A 20,771-nucleotide genomic window follows, 5' to 3' on the forward strand; every position below is an offset into this window, starting at 1 on the left:
CATCCCGTTCCCCTCTCAGGCTGATCTGGTGTGAAGGTTGCATGAGTGGTCCGTACATTCCTGGCAAAATTTGCCCACAGGCTCACACCACCCCGCAGTCCCTCCAGTGTGGGCCTGGGCTTTGGGTCTGCCCAGACTCAGAGATATTACCCACTTGGCAGTTTTAGCCCTGGGCCTCTCCAGATCCTGGTGTCCTCCTCCTCCTTGCTAGCCCCACTTCAAATTGACCAACAAAGCATGTACATACACTCACACCCAAACACACAACATAGCGAGCCTACTCACACAGCAAATAGCCAGGAGCAGAGTTTAATAAATGTCATAGTTTAACCCTGGTAGGCAGCTAAGCACCACACAGCTGCTCTCTCAGTCCCCCCAGTGGGATGGGGGAGAGGATGGGAAAGGTAAAAGTGAGATGACTTATGGGTTGAGATAAAGACAGTTTAACAGGTAAAGCAAAAGCCGCACATGCAAGCAAAGCAAACCAAGGAATTAATTCACTGCTTCCCATCCGCATGCAGATGTTCAGCCATCTCCAGGAAAGCAGGGCTCTATAATGCACCCCCCTGCCTTGTTCTTCCCTGAGCTTGATATGCTGAGCATGACGTCCTATGGGACAGAAGATCCCTTTGGTCAGTTGGGGTCAGCTGTCCCAGCTGTGTCCCTCCCAACTTCTTGTGCACCCCCAGCCTACTCGCTGGTGGGGCAGCGTGAGAAGCAGAAAAGGCCTTGACGTTGTGCAAGTACTGTTCAGCAATGACTAAAAATTGGTGTGTTATCAACACTGTTTTCATCACAAATCTAAAACATAGCCCCATACAAGTTACTATGAAGATAATTAACTCTACCCCAACTAAAACCAGTATAATAAGCAGGACAGACCATAGTGATCAGGTACAGGGTTTGGCCACACCAGCACTGACCAGCCACTCCCCACAGGCAGCTGGTCCCTTGAATCCCCCTCCTCCCTGCTCTTCCACAGGGGGCTTCTTCCATGATCCACCTTGACCCTTCCTTTTCTCTGCCCCAGTCTCCTTCCCAATTCAAAACCCTCAGCAATTACTTTTCCCCATGGTTTCAGGTTTTCTCCATTTGTACCCAAACTTGAAAGTTTGGATACCGTTGCCTAGGTCCTCCGGGACTTCAGTGGCATCACTGATGGCTTGAACCACCCACAATCTGCTGGGACGGCAGCAGGGCTGAGCACAAGCAACCCAGGAGATTCCCACAGGGTGTGGAAGACAGCGTTTTGACACAGACACTGGATGAGCTGACGAGGCTGGTCTCTTACTGACAGACAGAGCAGATCTGGCTGGGATGGGAAGGATGAGGGCAGCCATGGCTGCAATGACCATGAGCTGGTGGAGAAGCAGGACAACTAGCAGAATGACAGTGCAGGACTGCAGGAGAGCTGATTTCAGTTAGCTGAGGATCTGCTTGGGCTGTCCTGGAGGCCAAAGGGGGCCGTGAGTCCCTCTTGGATCTTCAGGGACAACGTCCTCCAAGCCCAGGAAGAAGCCAGTCTGATGCGCAGGGAGTCAAGCAGGACCTGGCAAGAGGTCAGCGTGGATGAACAGGGACCGCCCTGACTTAGGAGGTCAAACAGCAGAAGGAAGTGCAGGGAGGCTGGAGGGGGAACAGGCTGCCCAGGAGGCAGGCAGACACCTGGCGTGGGTGCAGGGCTGGATGGAGCTGGGAAAGGCAAAGCTCAGCGGTGGCTGGAAATGGCCATGCATGGGGAGGGCACCCAGAAGGGCTTCGCTTGTCAGCCCAAGGAAGGCAGCTGAGGGAACCCTGGTCCCAGTGGCCAGTGGGGCAGGGGACGGAGTGACAAGACAGTAGGACTACCGTAATTCCTCAGAACAAAGATTCTCCTTTGAGAGTGCTGGTAGGAAATGGATTTTGCGAGTAACTGGACACACCTATACATTTTTCTATACATTTACCTATACATTAATCCAGATATTCCCATATACTCACATACAGAGACAGATAACACGGATTTGATGAGATTAGTGCAAACTTGGCCATCCAACAAGACAGCATTTCACTGAAGCTTTTTACCCTGCTTTCCTCCATCAGGCAAGAGTGGTCAACACCTCGAGCGAGACTCACTCTGTGCCAGGGTTAGAGATGACATGGACAGTCGAGGGCAGGGAGTGTTTGGGGGCCTGGGCTCTGTGCAAGACACAAAATTATCTTTCTTAATGCTGTAGGCTTCAGTACGATGGAAATGTTGAGAACACTTTAAAAAAATGAAGCAACAAAGAAACAGAATGAAAGATGCAGAGTGAGGGAAATCTCCTATTGCAACTTTAAGCTTCAAACGGTGGTGGTGGTTCTCCTCCTTGCTTTGTTTGTCTTTTTTCCTATACTGATCTCGGGGGATTTTGTGTACTGCCTTTGTTTGCAAAGGCAAGCGATCATGAAATTGGGGTGGGATGCAGTTACATGGGAGCGTGGTGCCTGTGTAGGTGCCCTGGGACCCTCTGCCAGGCTCCAGCTGCAGCTTCCAAGGGGCTCTGGTCTCCAGCAGGTCCTCTGTGACAGCTGCCAGTCCCAGGCAGGTACCTCAGGGACAATGGGTCCTCTGGAGGTACCACTGGATACTTATGGTTAGAGAGTCGAGTTCTGCCTGAAAACCTGAGAATTCAGGTGAGCAATTCCATTAGACTAGTACCGCCTTCTGATTATCTGTCATGGCCTGCAATTCCTCATGCTGTTATCTTGTCAGAGGCACCACAAGTCAGGGTGAGCCATCCTGCACGCACACATTAACAGCTGGCCCAATGGAGCTTCAATCCTGGGGGACCCTGAAAAGCTCTGGAATTCGGCAAATAGAAACCTCACAAAGTTTTAAAGGAGAAGCTGCCAGTCCTTCTTGGGGGACAGAATAACCCAAACAATGAGGCAGGCTGGGACCTGACCGGCTGAGACTGTCTCCAAGGAGAAGGGCCAGGGCATTACGAGGGATGCCATAGGAGCCAGTGGTGCATGCTCAAAGGTAATAAGGCCCACTGCATTCGGGGCTGCATCAGAGTGAGTGTGGGCACCCAGACAAGGGAGTCACCATCCCCTTGACTCAGCGCTGGTGTAACCAGCTCTGGACTAGTGTGTCTGGTGTGGGGCTCCCCATTCTGGAGAAATGGGGAGGAACTGGAGAGGGTCCAGAGGCGATCTGCAAGAATGGGGTTTGGGGCCTGTGTTGAGAAGCTGAGGAACCTGGGCATCTGTAGCCTTTTGAAGTGGAGGACCAGGGCACTAGAGTAGTAGCCTTCAACTGCTTGAAGGGTGATTTCAGAGATGATGGAGCTTTTCTTGGTAGGGGCAGAGAAGGAAACCTCCACAAAGTGCAGCTTGGAAGTTGGAGATGAGGGAAAAAAAAATCTCAATCAAAGGTAGTGTTGTGGTGCAAGAGGTCACCCAGAGGGAGTTTGGATCAGCCCATGGCTTTGTGTTTCAAGGAACAGCCAGTGAGGGCAGAAAGACATCAGTGAGGGCATAGAACTGCCAGGCTGAGAGCTAGGTGGGAAAGAAAGATGGGTGCCAACAGCCTGCAGGGAAAGAGGTGCAGGCATGAACAGCGTAACACAGCCTGCAGTAGAGATGGCCAAGGGCTCTGGCAAGGCTGAAAGGCCCAAAGGAACCAAGGTCTTTGTCCCCTTGGGTATGGCAGTTGCTTCTGCCACCGAGGCCTACCAGCAGAAACTTCCTTTTGAGGCTCTGGACTTAGTCCCTTCCTCACCCCTGCCTGGGGAGGCCTGGAGATGTTGCTCAGTTTTCCTACACTTGGCATTGCTCACCCTCACATCCCACTCCCCCCAGGAAGAGCCCTGAGCCACGCGTGAGGGACAGAACCTGCCTTCCCAGGGGCCGAGGGTGAGGGCTTGGCCTTTCTGCTTCATAAAACAAACCAAGGGGTTTCGCAGCATTACAGCCACCTGCACAGTGCCTTTGCCTACCTGTAATCACAGCCTCCAATTATCTGCTCTAATGAGTCCATGGGGAGGCTTTGTCAGTAATGGCCCTCAGTGGAGCCCATTAATGCTTAAAGGAACTTTGGGTTTTGCTTCTGACTTGGACTTCTTGAGAGGTTTCTTCAATCTCCTCTCAGTATCTGAGGTTCATTTAATGAGCCCAAAGGCACTATGGGGCTCATTAAAATACAGAAAGCCCTAACGAGCCATGTCTCTTCCTGTAATTTTCTTCAAGTCTTCAAGATTTGTACAGCTAATTAGAGAGGTCTCATGGTGTAGTTAAGGGGGAAGATTTCAAAGTGCACTGAACAAAAAAGATGCTTGATTTTAAAGGCTATTTTTTATTACTTTTCATTTTAAAGAAGAGGTGATGGAAGCATTCTCCAGTTGATAATAATGCAGACTGTCTCCTCAGGATGACTGGACAGGTATGGAAAGCAGTCCCTTGAGGTCTGACACTGTATGGACAACCTGCTCCTCACTTCTCCAACCTCACCATTTCTGTCATTGGCCACCTGGGACTTACATCACTGTTCCTTGCATCAGACTTCTCCACCCAAGTCTGCAGCTGGAGGTTACAGCTCCTTCACACCAGCTCCCACCTGCTCTCCTCGAGAACTGGCTGCACACAGGCACAGCAGGATTTGTCCTATTTGCAAGCAAAGTAACGCATGATAAAGTTTCATAAACAAAAAACACCCTCTGCAACCGTATGCTAAGTACAAGCTGCCTCTAATGAGGTTGCCTTACAAGGGATAATCTTAGGAGAAATATTTTAGGTAGGTAGATAAAAAAAGGTAAATATAAACGTAATAAACGAGTTGGCTAAGGAGACAATGAGACTACTGAAAGACAGGCAAGCTTTTAACTCCCTCAAGCTCAAAGCAGCAACCAGATAGGTGAGAGGTATCTGAATGAACAAAGAGGAGGAGAAGGAGAAACTGGGAGAATAATTACAATGGCCTTTGTCTAGACAGTGTGCATCTGAAAAGATGACTTTAGAAATGGCCATTGTATCAGGACAGGGGAAAGTATATGAAAGATTAGAGAAATTAAATACAGCATATAACAGGCACAATAGTGGTACTGAAATTACAGGGGAAGATCAATATTTCTTTGGAATATCCTTTTTGAAAGGTCATGGCATTGGTAGAGGTCTCTTGTGAGTGAGGACAAGCAATTGTTGCACCCATCTTTGGAAGAGGCCAAAAGTGCAACCCAGAGAACCACAGGCTGTACAAGCTCACTTTGGTGAGGAGCGTATGGTGAATGGAGTTAAATTCAGTTGGTGGCCGGTCACAAGTGGTGTTCCCCGGGCTCAGTGATGGTGCCGGTTCTGTTTAATACCTTTGTCAATGATCTGGATGAGGGGATCGAGTGCACCCTCAGTAAGTTTGCAGACGACACCAAGTTGGGTGGGAGTGTTGATCTGCTTGAGGGTAGGAAGGCTCTACAGAGGGATCTGGACAGGCTGGAGCGATGGGCCGAGGCCACTTCTATGAGATTCAACAAGGCTCAGTGCCGGGTCCTGCACTTGGGTCACAACAACCTCATGCAACGCTACAGGCTTGGGGAAGAGTGGCTGGAAAGCTGCCTGGCGGAAAAGGACCTGGGGGGTGTTGGTTGACAGCCAGCTGAAGATGAGCCGGCAGTGTGCCCAGGTGGCCAAGAAGGCCAAGAGCACCCTGGCTTGTGTCAGAAATAGTGTGGCCAGCAGGACTAGGGAAGTGATTGTCCCCAGATACTCGGCACTGGTGAGGCTGCACCTTGAATACTGTGTTCAGTTTTGGGCTCCTCGCTACAAGACAGACTTTGAGGTGCTGGAGCGCGTCCAAAGAAGGGCAACGAAACTGGTGAAGGGTCTAGAGAGCAAGTCTTATGAGGAGCGGCTGAGGGAACTGGTGGTGTTTAGCCTCGAGAAAAGGAGGCTGAGGGGAAACCTTATCACTCTCTACAACTACCTGAAAGGAGGTTGTAGCGAGGTGGGTGTTGGTCTCTTTTCCCAAGTAACAAGCAATAGGACAAGAGGAAATGGCCTCAAGTTGCACCAGGGGAGGTTTAGATTGGATATTAGGAAAAAATTCTTCTCCAAAAGGGTTGTCAAGCACGGGACCAGGCTGCCCAGGGAAGTGGTTGAGTCACCAGCCCTGGACGAATTTAAAAGATGTGTAGATGGGGCACTTAGGGACATGGTTTAGTGATGGACTTGGCAGTGTTAGGTTTATGGTTGGACTCGATGATCTTAAGGGTCTTTTCCAACCTAAATGATTCTCTGATTCTATGACTTGAAGCACACGGAGGCGGGGAAAGTTCTTATGTCAGGCACAAACACTGAAGCTCTGACACCACATTGACCCGTTATCTGACAGCGGTTCAAGAGAAGCATTTTTACCTCACCACGTGCCTTCCTTGTGCTTATTCGGGTCACTGCCCTGGAACACGCCAGGAGCACAGGCACCACCGGTACTGGAGGTAAGCCATGAGCGATGCCCCGCCGACCAGTTGCCAGCAGAATTCCCGCCCCATCCCAGCTGCCTCAGGGGCCATTTGCCCTGGAAGTCGCTCCCCTCTACTGGTCATGTGCTTTGTTGTGATTGGCTGGAAGGAGCGGCCACCCTTTCTGGTTTACACAGAAATATATCTGACCCAGAAGGCCCTTCCCCTGCATACGCAGGGACTGCCATTTTGTTTTGGCCACCATTTGAGGGGCGGGGGCTGCCATTTTATGCACGAGTGCCACCAGTTTATGGGAGTGAGCTGCCAATTTCTTAAACATCATACTGCTCTGTGATTGGCTGATGGCCATTGCTTGACAGCATCAAACCCATGTGTTCTCAGGAAATCTTATCATTGGCTGGCAAGAGGAGCCTCCCCTCCCACTGCACCAGAAGCACATCAGCAAAGGAAGCACCCTGTCATTACACACTGGGAGGCCACCACTTCTGACAGCCTCGTTCCTCCCATGTTTTCATACTGCATTGTGGTTGGCTGGCAGCCATTTCTTGACACTGTCATACCCACGTGTTCTCATGCAGCCCTGTGATTGGCTGCCTGCCTCTTTTGGGCAAGGAAGTGCTCGGATGTCAAAATATGTACTTTTATAGCAAATATATACATTTTTAGGTATATATATATGTAAGTGGCTGCACAAATATGTATAAATATATATTTTTATTTATTTATGATCAGAGACAGTATTTTAAATGTATGTACCTCTATACATGTATATATGTGTACACATTTATGTATGTATAAACATTTACAGAGCCAGTGAAATTAAATACCTGTAGCCATTACAACATAGGTATAAAACGGATAAAACCACCTTTAGTAAGAGCTAATGGAATGAATAATTAGAGTTTAAATGTGAACAGACAGAAAAGGAAAAAGCTGGGTCGAGGTCCCCCACTTTACCAGGCTGCAGAACATGCCCTGACATGTCTGGGGCAGGGGGAACTTCAAGAGGGCAGAGGGGACCCAAAGGGTGGGGAGGACATAGACAAGCTGGAACATGCCCAAGGGCTATGACCCCCTCCTAGGAGACCACCAACGGGCCCTTCGCGCAAATCCTGTAACATACAAAGAAGAGCCCAATCCTGTGAGCCGGACTGGAAAGCCCCCACATCCCTGCCCAGCCCAGCAGGATGGCCATGCAGGGTACTGGGGCAGACTCGGAGCTTTTCTCAGTGCTGCAAGACACAGGCAACGCTGTCTGCGAACATGGAAAACCAGGACAAAACGCCAGCTTCAGAAGCATATGTGCATGGGGACAATACAGAAAAGACCCGAAGGGGATCCCAAAAAAGACCATGTGAACCAGAGGAACTAGCCAATGAGCCCATGAACCACAGACTGGATTTTGAGGTGCCAGAGAGGTAGGGTGGTGGGGAATTCCGTTTCCCCATGGTTGTGGGGGATCTCCTAGCTACCTGTAAGACTACTGTGGGGTGCAGGCTGGTGCTATATCCATTTCCTTGTCCTTAGGTTGATGACCTGATTGAATGTTTCAAAAAGCTCTGGCTGAGTGAATGAGGGGAGAAGTCAGGCGTGTGCTGGGATTTGTCGAGGTCCACCTGAGCCACACCAGCCAAACCCAGTATGCTGTGTGTATGTCATGTCAAAGGATGGGGAAGGAGGGATTGGTGGGTGCAAATGCATTGAATACTGTAGGACCTGTGCAGGATGCACACGGTATGGAATAAGGGGTGGAGATTGTACTGAGTCTGGCTGGGATGGAGTTAATTTTCTGCTCAGCAGCCCCTATGGTGCCGAGCTTTGCCCTGGTGGCCAAAACAGCACTGGTAACACACTGACATTGTAGCTATTGCTGAGCAGCACTTGCACAGCATCAAGGCCTTCTCTGTTTCTCACTGTGCCCCGACAGTGAGGAGGCTGGGGGCGGCAAGAGTCTGGGAGGGGACAAAGCCGGGACAGCCGACCCCAACTGACCAGAGGGATATTCCACACCATGTGATGTTATGGTCAGCACTAAAACTGGGGGAGTGGGGGGTGTTCTTCAAAGTATCCTTTGCTCAGAGACTGGCTGGGCTTTGATTTCCTGCTGTGAGTGATTACTTCTCCACTTATTAAACTGTCTTTATCTCAAGTCATGAGATTTTTTCCCTCACTTTTGTCCTTCCAGTTTCCTCCCCCATCCTGCTGGTGGGGCGTGAGCAAGTGAGTGGGTGGGGGCTGCCACATGGGGTCATCCCACCATACGAGCACATAGCAACTAGGTTGGTATGTGCTTGTGAGATCACTGGTGCCCGAGTAGATCATAGGCTGGGAGCTGGCACATGGCTTGTGTAAGTGGTTGTGAGATTACTGATACCTGAGTAGCTGATAGGCCAAGCGCATGCACGTGACTTGTGTCAGAGCTTGTGAGGTCACTTGTGCCTTTGTATCATCTTGTAGGCAAGCAGATAGCAAGTGGAGGGATATGTGGTGATCAGGTCACTGGTGCCTGAGTAGCTGATAGGCAAGAGGGAGACACATGGCTTGGGTATGTACTTGTGATGTCACTCTTGGCTGAATAGCTGATAGGCCAGGACCAGGTGCATGGCCTGTATAGGTGCATGTGAGGTCACTGAAGGCTGAGTGCCCCAACAGCGAGTACACGGTGAATGGGTGTACACGTACTTGTGAGGTCACTGGTGCCTGAGTAGCTGATAGGGCAGGAGCAGGCATCTGGCATTGTCCTGGTTTTGGCTGGGATAGAATTAACTTTCTATGTAGTGAAAGAGTGAGCGAGCAACTGTGTGGAGCTTAGCTGCCAGCTGGGGTTAAACCATAACAGGTACGTGTAGGTTGTTTTGAGGTCACTGGTGCCTGGGTAGCTGATAGGGCAGCAGCAGGCCCCTAGTTTGTGTCAGTGGGTTTGAGGTCATTGGTGTCTGAATAGCCGATAGGCTAGGAGCAGGCCAATATCAGACGTAGAGGCTATGACATCACCTGTGGCTGAGTAGCAGATAGGCCAGGAGCATGGACATGGCTGTATGTGAGCTTGTGATGTCACTGCTGCCTGAGCAGCTGATAGCTCAGGAGCTGGCACATAGCTTGTGTAGGTGCTTCTGATGTCACCAAAATAATATTTAGACCATGCCCAAATATGGCTTTTTGGAAGAAGCATCATCAGCAGAACTCCATACACCGCACACACGTGTGTGACAATATGTAACTCATGAGCACACAGCAGTGGCAGTAGGAGGGTGTGAGGTCACGTCACCGATGGCACCCCATGGCCATGTGGCTCGGTGTAGAGCAGCCATGTGCATCAGAGGGGCATCACGAGGGATGGGAGCCGCCCGGCCCCGTGTCTGCAAGGCCGAAGGAGCAGCCCCTGCAGCCCTGGCTGGAGCAGTTGGGGTGGGGGTGGCTCGGGGGCACCGCAGGGATGTGCCTGGGCACGGTGCCAGGAGGAAACCACAGGCTTCCTGCCCGGGCGCTGCAAGGGGAGTGCGGCAAGCGCTGCGAGGCCACGTGGGCTGTGGTTTGTGCACCTGCAGGCTCCAGCTCCCGATCTGCCTGCGGGGAATAACAGCCCCTCGGTGACACGCTGAGCATCAGGGACACGTCTGAGCCTCTGGGCTACATGTCTGCTGCCAGGGCAGGGACATGTCCCAGGTTCGGCTCCTGCGAGGGACCCACCGTGGGGCTCCCCAGGGAGGGACGGGCGAGCCAGCACTCCTGGGATGGAGCTCTTGTCCTGGCCAAGGACTTTTCCCAGCAGCTGCTTCCAGCAGAGCAGGGTCTGTAGCAGGGGCAGGGGTGTTTCCTTTCCATCCTGACACAGACCCCGGTGCAGTCCCAGCTCCATGGTTCCCATGGCATGGGGATGGCTGGACACTCGTGCCTTGGGCTCTTGGATGTGCCCGGCGTAGGAGATGCTCAGTGCCCTGGTCCACACAGCAGGGTTTGAGGGGTGAAAAAGCCGTTTCCCCCCCTACAAGCAGCCCTGTCCTGTGACACCTCCCCACCACAGTGACGTGACACCTGCAGCGGAGCCATCCTTCATATATGGTCATGAATGGCGCTGGAGAAGTTCATTGGAGGGCTGGGCTGTGTCGGAGGGGAGATGATAGCTCCCGATAATGTCTAAAAAGGTGCTGCTGCTTCGATTGGTTCCTCCTGCAGCTGGGCTGGCATCTGCAGAGCTATATTGGCCTGCCATTGCTGTTGTCTCCGTGAGTCTCTGGGAGCTGCGACTGGGAGTGGGGTGCAGCAGGGCCGTGGAGGCAGGGCAGGAGGCTCAGGATGGGGACGGAGGAACTCCTGCCTCCTGTGCTGTGGCTACTCTTCTGGGTGCAGCTGTGCAGGGGTAAGTGCCGGTTCCCTTGTCCCACAGGCTGGAGCCAGCGGGCACCAGCAGGGTCATCGAGATTCCTCCAGGAATGCGGTTTCTTTTCAGGTGCCACTGAGGTGAGGGTCAGAAGGTGCTCAAGTCCATTGACCCGGTGCCTTTCCCTGTGCCTCTCTGGGTGGGAGAGGGTATTTCTGTTTTCAAGGCTCCTGTGTTTATGGCAACATGTGCCTGGCTGCATTTATAGACACGCCATCCTGGGGTACGCTTTTGGGGCTCCTTGTTCCTGAGCACTGTGCCCCTGGAGCTGGGGATGGCCCAGCTGGTGACAGCAGCACTCAGCGATCCCCAGGGCGCAACCAATCTCTGGGATGCCTCAGAGGGTTTGTGTGCTGCTCACTGCCCGCTGGCTCCAGGGGACTCTGGCCCCAGGAGGGTGGTTTGTGCCCTATGGAGAGAAGGGGACTGGGGCATCTGCACCCACAGAGGGAGAGGAGGGATGCCCACACTGCCGCAGGGACAGCACAGAGGGGAGAGGGCTTCCAGCCCGGTGCCTGTGAAATGGCCTGGGGCTCAGCGCTCTCCTGACTGATCCCATGTTGGTTTTTGAAGCGGCTGCAGAGGTGAGGCTGGAGGATGGCGGCGGGCGCTGTGCTGGGAGAGTGGAGGTGAAACACCAGGGCCAGTGGGGCACCGTGTGTGGTGACTTCTGGGACATGGAGGCTGCTGCAGTGGTTTGTAAGCAGCTGAGCTGTGGATCTGCCCTCAAAGCTCATGCCAAAGGACACTTTGGGGCAGGATCAGGCCCCATTTGGATGGATGATGTTGACTGTCATGGCACCGAGTCTGCCCTGTCTGACTGCAAACACAGAGGATGGGGTCAACACAACTGTGTTCACGGTGAGGATGCTGGAGTGACATGTTCAGGTAAGGGGCCAGCCCGTTCCCTGTCTTTGGGGCTGGGACAGGGGAAGGGACCTGGCTGTGCCCTCAGGGAGAAACGAATGGATGCCAGAGCAGGGCCTGGTGGAGGGGGTCACAGTGGTGAGCTGGGACTGTCATTGCTGGTGTCGCCAGTCCCTGGGGAAAGAGCAATGGGAGCCCTCCCCGGGTGCCCACAGCCCACGCCGAGGTGGCTCAGCCCACCCTTGGTCAGTTCCTGGGGCTGGGAGATGAATCTCCCTCCCTGCCCCATGGTGTCTCTTGGTTCCCATCTTTCTCCTCCCATTCAGCCAGGACCTGTGTAGCATTGCCGGGGGCCGGGTCCCACCATGCCAGAGGCACTGGGAACTGCTCACGCAGCCACCAACAGCCCCAGGGAAGGGCACGAGATGGGCAGGGACTTTTGGGTTGTGCCCCCTGCCAGACACGAGTCCCTCAGCCCAAGCAAAGGGGATGTTCAGAGGGGAGGAGTGCTGGCCTTGGGCAGAAGAGCAGGGTGGCACGTGGCACCTCATCTCGTTCCCAGGGTCACCCCGCGAGAACCAGCCCATGGCGACATGGCTCTGTGCAGGCAGTAATGACCTCTCCTGCCTACCCCAGCCCCTGGCTGCCCTGTGCCACAGGGGCTTTGCCAGCACTTGCACTATCCTTGGTGCCTGTCCTTGCACTGGGAGCTTACGTCAGCCCAGGGCTGCTCCACTGCCCACGCTCCTGCCCTCTGCCCGGCCATGGGACGGGGAGGTGTGTGCCTGGCAGTGCGCTCTGGCCCTGGCTGAGGACCCCCTTCCCTGGGCAGGCGCCAGAGCGGGGTGCTGGTACAGACACTGACTGCAGATACAGCCGTGCCATACCCGTATCCTGTGACATGTCCTATCTTACGGCAGTACCCCAAGAGCCTGAGATCCCCTGAGAGAGGGATGTGTTTCTGGCAGCTCCAAGGGGTTCCTCAGCCTGGCCCTGAGCTAGGTGGGCAGAGCAGGCTGCAGCAGCCAACAGCGCCTGGGCCTGTCTCCCTGGGCCCCAAGTGCTCCAGACGCTGCGGTGCCTGGGCCTGGTGCCAGGAAGCCCGAGCTCTCTTTTGCAGCGGCAGTTTATCTGAGCAGTGCCTACAGCTGGGGGTTTGGGAGAGAAGCAAGCCCACAAGTGCTGTGCTGGTGTCTGAAGAATGGCAGGGGGTCCTTGGTGTGTTTTTGCCATCAGCATCCACTGGGAGCTGCCGGGGTGCTCGTGGGGCTCTTTGCCTGCAGCTGCCTTGAAGATGAGGTGGGACATGGGCATGTAACTGCCAGAGGGTACTGGGAACTCGCAGGGATCTTTCATTGCTCCAGGATTTGTCCGGCTGGTTGGAGGGGACAGCCCCTGCTCAGGACGCATGGAGATCCACGACAGGGACCAGTGGAAAACTGTGTGTGACTCAGACTTTGGTCCCAAAGCTGCTGACGTGGTCTGCAGGGACTTGCAGTGTGGCGTGGCCCTGCCCATCACTGAGGCAGCTCACTTTGGAGAAGGAGTCGGTCCCGTCTGGGACAGAGAGCTGCAGTGTGTGGGGAATGAATCCTTTCTCATGTCCTGCCCCAAAGGATCCCCCAGGGACCGGCCCTGCACCCATGCTGCGCATGTCACCTGCACACGTAAGGACTCAGGGTGGGGTGTTACACACGGGGGGTGTGCTGGGGACGGGGGAGCAGGGCAGGGACTTTGCTGTGCTGAGTGTGAGGACAGGAGGGGTGATGTGGTTGTCTAGAGCCCTAAAGTCGTGCAGCAGGAGGAGAAAGGCAGGCTGTCCATTTGGCCTCTTCTCAAGCTCCCGAAGGAGCATCTGCCCCTACTAATCCTTCTCTGTCCCCAGAGTACACAAGGTTCAGGCTGGTGAACGGCAGCACGGCGTGTGATGGGAGGGTGGAGGTCCAGGTGCTGGGGACCTGGGGCACCCTCTGTGCCTCCCGATGGGACCTCTTGGATGCCCACGTTCTCTGTCATCACCTCGACTGCGGGTTTGCCGAGTCCATTCCCAGAGGAGGGCATTTTGGGAGAGGAAGTGGCCCCGTCTGGAGAGACTCGTTCCACTGTGACGGGACTGAAGGCCACCTGGGACAGTGCCCAGTGACCACCCTGGGGGCCTCTCTGTGCTCCCACGAGAACGACGCTGCTGTCATTTGCTCAGGTGAGTGCTGGGTAAACACTGGATTAACTCCATTTTTCCCTTGGGAGTGACACGGCCACCCAAAGCAGGGGACTCTGTGGCAGCACCGGGGTGAATTTCTCCCTGGAGAAACTCTGAATTCCCCAGGGGCAATCTGGAGGGCTTAGGCTGCTCAGACCGACCCCTCTGCCATGGGACAGCTGGGGAGGACTGAAGAGGGGCAGGCATCTCTGCCCCCCGGGGCGGCAGCTCAGGCCCTGTGGCCACTGCCAGGCCTGGACTCCTGTGCTCTCCTGCTGTGGGAGAGGCCCAGAACAGGGCTTCAGGGCTCAGCTCCACCCCTCTGGCTGCAGACAGCCCTGCCTCAGCTCCACAGAGAGACCCGCAGAGCCTGATCCCACCACCCACAGGGGCTGCCTGACTGCCCCCAGCAGCAGCAGCAGCAGCAGCAGACCAGGGGAGTGAGCTGTAGAGCTGGGCTGGGCTTTGCCCTGGCTTCTGGTCAGCACAAGTCCCAAACTTGTCCCGTTTGCTTGGAAAGGCCTTCCTCACTCTGCTCCCTTCCAGGGACACTGCTTCCCAGTCCCCCATCCCCAGGGATGCAGAGGGGCAGAGACGTGTGGGCTGAGGTTGGACAAGGCTTATCCCAGCACTGCCCGTCCCTGGGCCACCACCGGCTGCTATTCCCTCCTGTGGGAGCTTCCCCACCTGCCTCAGCAGGGATGTATTGGGTGGCTCTGCCCTGCCGAGAGTAAAGCTGGTGTCTTGCTCGAGAAGGCTCAGGGACTGGGAAAGCAACCCGTGGAGCCCTGGCCCTGGAGCTCCAGGGTGCTGCAAGGGCACCAGAGCCTACAGACTTGCCACAGGTTTCTGGGGTCTGCGGTGCCATCAAGGGCTGGGGCATGGCTGCTCTCCCCAGGCTCAGCCAGCTCTGCATCCCTACGGCTGGTGGGTGGAGAGAGTCGGTGTGATGGACGTTTGGAGATCTTCCAGCATGGGATGTGGAGCAGAGTCCTGGATGACCAGTGGGACATGCAGGAGGCCAGCGTGGTGTGCCGGCAGCTGCAGTGCGGAAAGGCAGAGACAGCCTACACCTCCCTGAAGGCCCAGAGAGGGACGGGTCCTGTGGGGCTGCGAGGGGTCCGGTGCACAGGGCACGAGGCCAACTTGACTCTCTGCAACACCTCCCTGCCTGAGAGTGTGCTGGCAGCAGGGATTGCAGAGGACGTGGGGGCCGTTTGCTGGGGTGAGTGGCGCTGCACAGGCCCCCCCAGGCTCTGGGCTGGGCGGGCAGCCGGCCCCTGATGGCTGCTGGGGTTTGTACCTGCTGCAGGGAGCCGACAGGTCCGGCTGGTGAATGGGCCCGGGCGCTGTGCGGGGAGAGTGGAGATCTACTACCAGGGCAGCTGGGGGACCATCTGCGATGACGGCTGGGACCTGCATGACGCCGCTGTCGTTTGCCAGCAGCTGGGCTGCGGAGGGGCGGTGGAGGCAGTTGGCTCCGCTCGGTTTGGGGAAGGCTCCGGTCAGATCTGGCTGGACAGCGTGAACTGCTCTGGGGCCGAAGCTGCTCTCTGGGACTGCCTGGCAGAGTCCTGGGGGCAGCACGACTGCTGGCACAAAGAGGACGCAGGAGTCGTCTGCTCAGGTCTGTGCTGGGAGCTGTGGGTGGGACCCCAGTGCCCAGGGAGGCTGGCACGAGGTTGGAGAGCCAGCAATGGCCGAGGCTGTTCCTGGCTGCCTCTGAGCCCCTGCCTGAGCCCATCCTGGGGACGCCCACACACAGGTCCCCTCAGTCCCACCGAGGGTCCCTGGGGAGCTCAGCTGTGCCCGAGGGTTAGCAGGAAGGGCAGGGCTGTCTGTCCATCAGGGACTTCTCTCTGCCCCTGGGTGCAAGGGGGACTTGCTGGCCATGCCTTTGCCTGGCTGAGGGCCTGCGCGTTGCAGGGGCATCCCTGCTCCCACAGCCCCGGACCAGCTTGTTCCCCTTTGGGGCCTTTCCTACCAGAGTTCGTGGCCCTGAGGCTGGAGAACAGCGATGGCTGCTCTGGGCGCCTGCAGGTTTTCTACAACGGGACGTGGGGGATTGTTTGCTCCAACTCAATGACTCCCAAAACGGTGTCGCTGGCATGCAAGTTGCTGGGCTGTGGGGACAGAGGGTCCCTGGAAACACGCCTGCCCTCTGGCAAGGTGTCTGGCCCTGCCTGGCTGGATCGCGTGGAGTGTGGGGAGAGAAACAACTTTTTCTGGCAGTGTCCCTCCACTCCCTGGGACCCGCAGTCGTGCGATGACCTGCGAGACGAGACCCACATCACCTGCAATGGTAATTCTGAGCTAGCCAGGTACCAGCATCCCCCCAGCCCCTGCTCGCTGCTGGGCATTGTCAAAAGCAGAGACAGAGCCCACAGGGGCTTTTACTTTACGTGCCAGACCCTGCTGCTGCTGGTGGCACAAACGGGACTTCAGCTCTCAGAGCCCCACACATTCACCAAGCAGTTGCCAGCCAGGCTCCCAGCAGAGCCCAGGGGGAGGCAGGCAGAGGTGTCTGCAGGCAAGGTCTCAGAAGAGACCAGCCAGGGCTCCCAGGAGCATCCCCTCCATGGACACCCTCCTGCTGCTCTGTGAACCAGGGGCCCTTTGGGGCTGAGCAGTCAGGGTCCCCCACATTGCCATGCGTGTCCCCTGAATGACTGGGATTCAGCTGCTGCCGTGAGTGAGGTGGCACAGGGAGGTGCGAGCAGAGCTCAGCCCCACTCTCTGCTGCACGACACCCCTGCAGCAGCCCCTTCACCACAGCATTTCCTTCTGCAGGGAGATGGCCAGAAACACCCCCAGCCCCAATGGCAGCGTGCCGCAACACCACGAGCTGCACAGGTAGCTGCTCCTCTGCGTGCCCCTCTCGCCTGGCAGGGCTCTGTCTGCTGTCCTGGTGCCATGGGAGGTCTCTGCCTTCTCCAGACAGGGAGAAGATTCGTGCCGTGGGAGGAGAGAATGGGTGCTCGGGCAGAGTGGAGGTCTGGCACTGTGGCTCCTGGGGGACAGTGTGCGACGACTCCTGGGACATGCAGGATGCTGAGGTGGCGTGCAGGCAGCTGGGCTGTGGCCCCGCAGTGTCTGCTCTGGATGAGGCTGCATTTGGGGAGGGGACAGGCCCCATCTGGCTGGAGCAGGTGGAGTGCCGGGGTACAGAGCCATCTCTGCAGGACTGCTGGGCCCGGCCTGGAGACAGTGGTGCCTGCCGGCATAAGGAGGACGCTGGTGTGCGCTGCTCCGGTGAGCGGCAGGGCTGGGACCTCTCACGGGGGTATTGGTAAGGAGCCGGGGCAGGCATTTTCCCCGCTGGGTCCCAGAATGGCCCCAGAGCTCCTGAGAGCCAGACCATCCCTGCAGAGCATGGGAGCCTGGTGCCAAGTGGGCAGCAGCCTCTGTGGGGCTGGATGTCCTCCGGCCTCTGCCCACAGGGCTCTGCAGCCCCCAGGGCCACCTCCCAGGCTACCTGCACCATACTGCCCACAGCCCAGAGCAGGGCCCTGGGCTCTGTCCCGGCCACCCTGACCAGCTCCGCAGGAGGGGCAATTTGGGTGGGTTGTGTCAGGGATGTCTGCGCAAACCACACACGCAGACACACACACACGGCGTGTCAGAGAGGAGGCTCCCTGGGACCCTCACACCCACCCTCTGAGCCCAGCTCTCCTTCTCCTCCTCTGCAGCTGCACCCAGGACAGCAGCACCAACCCCCCGAGCAGGTAACCTGTCCTCCCCGCCACCACTGGGTCTTCTCGGGGCCAGGCTGTGACCCACAGCCAGAGGGAAGGGGCTACTTGCCAGGGTGTGAAAATCCCAGGAGGAGGCATCGGGGTACTTGTTGGGGGGTTGGGGAGGGCTGTCATTTACCCAGTAGGGTGAGAGCTACCCCATCACTCTTGCCCCGGGGTCCCTTACCCCCACTGTAATGGGGGTCAGGACGGGTATGTCCCGGCCCCCCACCTCTCCCTGCCCTGATGCTGCCCTTTCTGTCTTCCTGCCATGCAGATCCCACCCGGGACCGTCCAGCTGGCAGCGGGAGAGTCTCATTGCCCATCATCATCTGCATCATCCTGGGAGCCCTTCTCTGCCTGCTCCTGGCCCTCTTGGCTGTGCAAAGCGCCAGGGCTGGGCGTAGAGGTGGGTCCTTTCCCTGAAGTCCTGGGCCAGGATGCCACCTGGCAAGGCCAGGGGTGCTGTTGGGTGTCAGTGAGTGGTACAGGCAGAGCTGGGGGGACAAATGTGTGCTGCCTGCTGTCCCATATACTGTCCCATTGACTGCCTGACCAGCAGAAAGGGCTCCAGACACGGGGAGAGTTAGGGATGGGGCGGGGAGAGAAATGGCAGAGCTGGGCTGGGGGAGGTGGGAGCAGAGGAGAGACAGGCAAGGACGTGCCACTGGCAGCCCTCTGGGCAGCACTGGAGAGGGCTCTGGGTCAGGTGAGATGCCAGGAGGAGCACAGGGCAGCAGGGTCCATCTCCGTGGCTTCAGACCTCCAGGCTGTTCCTCCATCCAACCCTGAGCTCCCCCCAGCAGGGCAGGGGCTGTGTTATGGATCCATGGGGCAGAGCGGGGGCAGCTCCAGGAGGAGGGGAAAGGTGGGAGCTACTCCAAGCTCAGCAGCAGGGAGCTGACGCAGGGGCCAGAGGGGCAGAACAGCTATCTCTGAGGAGATAGTGTGAGGGCGTTGCTGCCCCAGACCATCTCTATGGGGACATTGCCCTCACTGAGGCAGTAGCGGTGACCGGACAGCACAGCGGGTCTGTGCTGTGGGGACAGCCCTGGGCTGGCCCAGGGCTGGGGGAGCAGAGTGGGGTTGCGTCCCCTCTCTGCCCATCTCTGGGCCAGCCATGCTTCTGTCTGCAGGTTCTGAGAGAGCTTGGGAGCCTTTCCCTGAGGCCGTGTACGAGGAGATTGGTTACAGCCCAGCGGGGGAGAAGCAGGAGAGGTTCAGCGGCTCAGGTGGGTGTGGGTTCTTCCCAGGGGCCACATCTGCAGGGCTCTTTCCACTGGCCCCCATTCCAGACTGACCCCCTGCAGCCCCCTGGCCCCTGGGGCGCTGGGGCCATGGCGGTCTGTGGGGAGAGCAGCCAGGTCCTGGGCCCAGGAGTGAAGCTTCCTCCCCACCAGCTCTGCCCATCCCAGCTGGGGACAGCCCCTCTCTTCCTGCCCCTGCACCCCATCTGACACCCGAGGGGTGAGGGAAGGGGCCGTCCCGGGGCATCTCTGGGAGCCCCTTTGAGACAGGGTTGGTCCCAGGGGAGCAGGGTGAGTCCTGAGCCCTCCTCCCCACACAGCCCTGGTTCCCTGGGTCCCCCGTCCCCAGCGGCACTGACCACAAGGCAGGTCAGCAGAGCGCACTCCCATGACACCTGCTGCGCCTCTCTCCAGGCTCCTATTCAGAGGGGTCCCTGACCAAGCTGCAGCCGTACCCTGGGGACAGCAAGGAGGAGGATGGTCCAGGGTCAGCACCAGGTAATGGGGGGTAGGAGGGGGTTGATCTCCCTGCAGACATGTGATGGACAGCAGTGTCACTGAGTGTCACCGTCAGAGTTGGGGAGGACATGGGGGGGGTCTCCTGTGGTGCTGCCAACACCAGTGTCTCAGCCCTGTGTCCCTGTGCATCCTCCCATCCTCTGCTCTGCAGGATGCATCTTCTCACTGTCACCAGCTCCCCTCTCCTTTCAGACATCCCTGTTCTGCCTGGAGGTGACCCAGTGGATGGCTATGATGATGCCAGGGAGGTTTCTGACCCTGGGGAGGATCCCGTGTCTGGACAGGGAGACTGGGAAATGCCCAGGGTGCCAGAGGAGGGAGCAGGGCCCAGGGATGCACCTGGAGGTGAGAGGGAAAGAGAGCGCTGCCGGTTCCTGGGGTGCCATCCCTGGTGCCGGATGAATTGCTGCTGTACTGAGAGCCCAGCCTCCTGGGACAGGGGAACCTGCTCCGGGAGTTTTCTTTTGGGGGGACCAGGGGTTGGAGAGGGAGGTGAACATCTCAGGACTGGTGAGGAGAAGGGAGGAAGGTGATGTACAGACAAGGAGGGGTACCCCATGGGGTGAACGTGCAATGGCCGCCTTTGCTGCTGGCAGGGGCAAACCTGTGCTCCCAAAGTGCTGGTGCCCCTGGAGCTAAGGGAGATGCCTGGTCCCTGTCCCCAGAGAGCGTGGGCTATGACGATGCTGAAGAGGTGTCTCTGGCACATCCCCCTGAGGACACAAAGGCTGTGACACCGGAGCTGGGTGCACAGCAGTCCCGGAGCCCCAGGCCAGGAGAGCCGGTCCCTGCCATGGGGCTGGGTGCAGCCAGGAGGGAGGAGATGTCTGTGCAGCTGGGAGAGCTGTGAGCACCAGGGAACCATCTCCCTTTACCCACGGGCAGCAGAAACCACCTGGAGTTTCCTCTACTTTTATTCCCATTTTTACGCCGTGCATCCATATCTGTTCTTATTAAAAGTCTCTGGGGGCTTTGACCCAGAGCTGGTGCTTGCCTGCCCAGGGGTCGGGGTGTGTCCCTGAGGCTGATCGCGTGGGAGCAGAGCACAAAGACATGGCAGTGGGGAAGGGGCACGTCTCAGGGACAACAGACCTGGGTTCAGGCTTTGTGGCTGCAAGAGCCCATGGTCCCTGGGGAATATTTCTGCTGACGGAGACATTTCCATCCTGCCAGCCACAGTTTCCAACAAAAATGGCTCTCTGCCAAGTTCCCATGATGCACCCAGTGGGAGCGCCCATCTCCTCACCCTGGGGTTTCCCAGCTGCTCTTTCCCCCAGGCCCTGCCGGGGCCACGCTGGTCCCACAGTGCAGAGGCCACACCAGCTGCCATGTCAGGGTGAACCCTGGGCTGTGGTCCCACAGATGTGAGCCATAAGGTGCCCACAGTGC

At 57.0% G+C, this 20,771-nt stretch overlaps 1 protein-coding gene and 1 pseudogene across 1 annotated transcript; both read left to right on the forward strand.

Moving 5' to 3' along the window:
• LOC127028637 (olfactory receptor 14J1-like) overlaps nt 1–34 on the forward strand; it is a 4,602-nt pseudogene extending 4,568 nt beyond the window's left edge.
• A 13,056-nt stretch (nt 35–13,090) lies between these two features.
• LOC127028638 (scavenger receptor cysteine-rich type 1 protein M130-like) lies at nt 13,091–20,232 on the forward strand. The gene is made up of 9 exons (XM_050914354.1): nt 13,091–13,349; nt 13,568–13,886; nt 14,791–15,107; nt 15,195–15,509; nt 15,870–16,184; nt 17,894–18,025; nt 18,753–18,848; nt 19,278–19,361; nt 20,048–20,232. Exons 1-9 carry the CDS (start codon nt 13,091–13,093, stop codon nt 20,230–20,232), a joined length of 2,022 nt encoding a protein of 673 aa, XP_050770311.1.
• The last annotated feature ends 539 nt before the right edge of the window (nt 20,233–20,771 follow it).

Source organism: Gymnogyps californianus, unplaced genomic scaffold, assembly GCF_018139145.2.
Source record: "Gymnogyps californianus isolate 813 unplaced genomic scaffold, ASM1813914v2 HiC_scaffold_38, whole genome shotgun sequence".
Taxonomy (NCBI): domain Eukaryota; kingdom Metazoa; phylum Chordata; class Aves; order Accipitriformes; family Cathartidae; genus Gymnogyps; species Gymnogyps californianus.

What these genes read in the sequence shown, in the direction of transcription:
- LOC127028638 (XM_050914354.1), top strand. Translation starts at nt 13,091, where the DNA reads ATGGAGATCCACGACAGGGACCAGTGGAAAACTGTGTGTGACTCAGAC. An exon ending in TGCGCATGTCACCTGCACAC is followed by an intron (nt 13,350 to 13,567) that starts GTAAGGACTCAG and finishes CTCTGTCCCCAG; the next exon opens with AGTACACAAGGTTCAGGCTG. An exon ending in TGGTCCAGGGTCAGCACCAG is followed by an intron (nt 19,362 to 20,047) that starts GTAATGGGGGGT and finishes CCCTGTCCCCAG; the next exon opens with AGAGCGTGGGCTATGACGAT.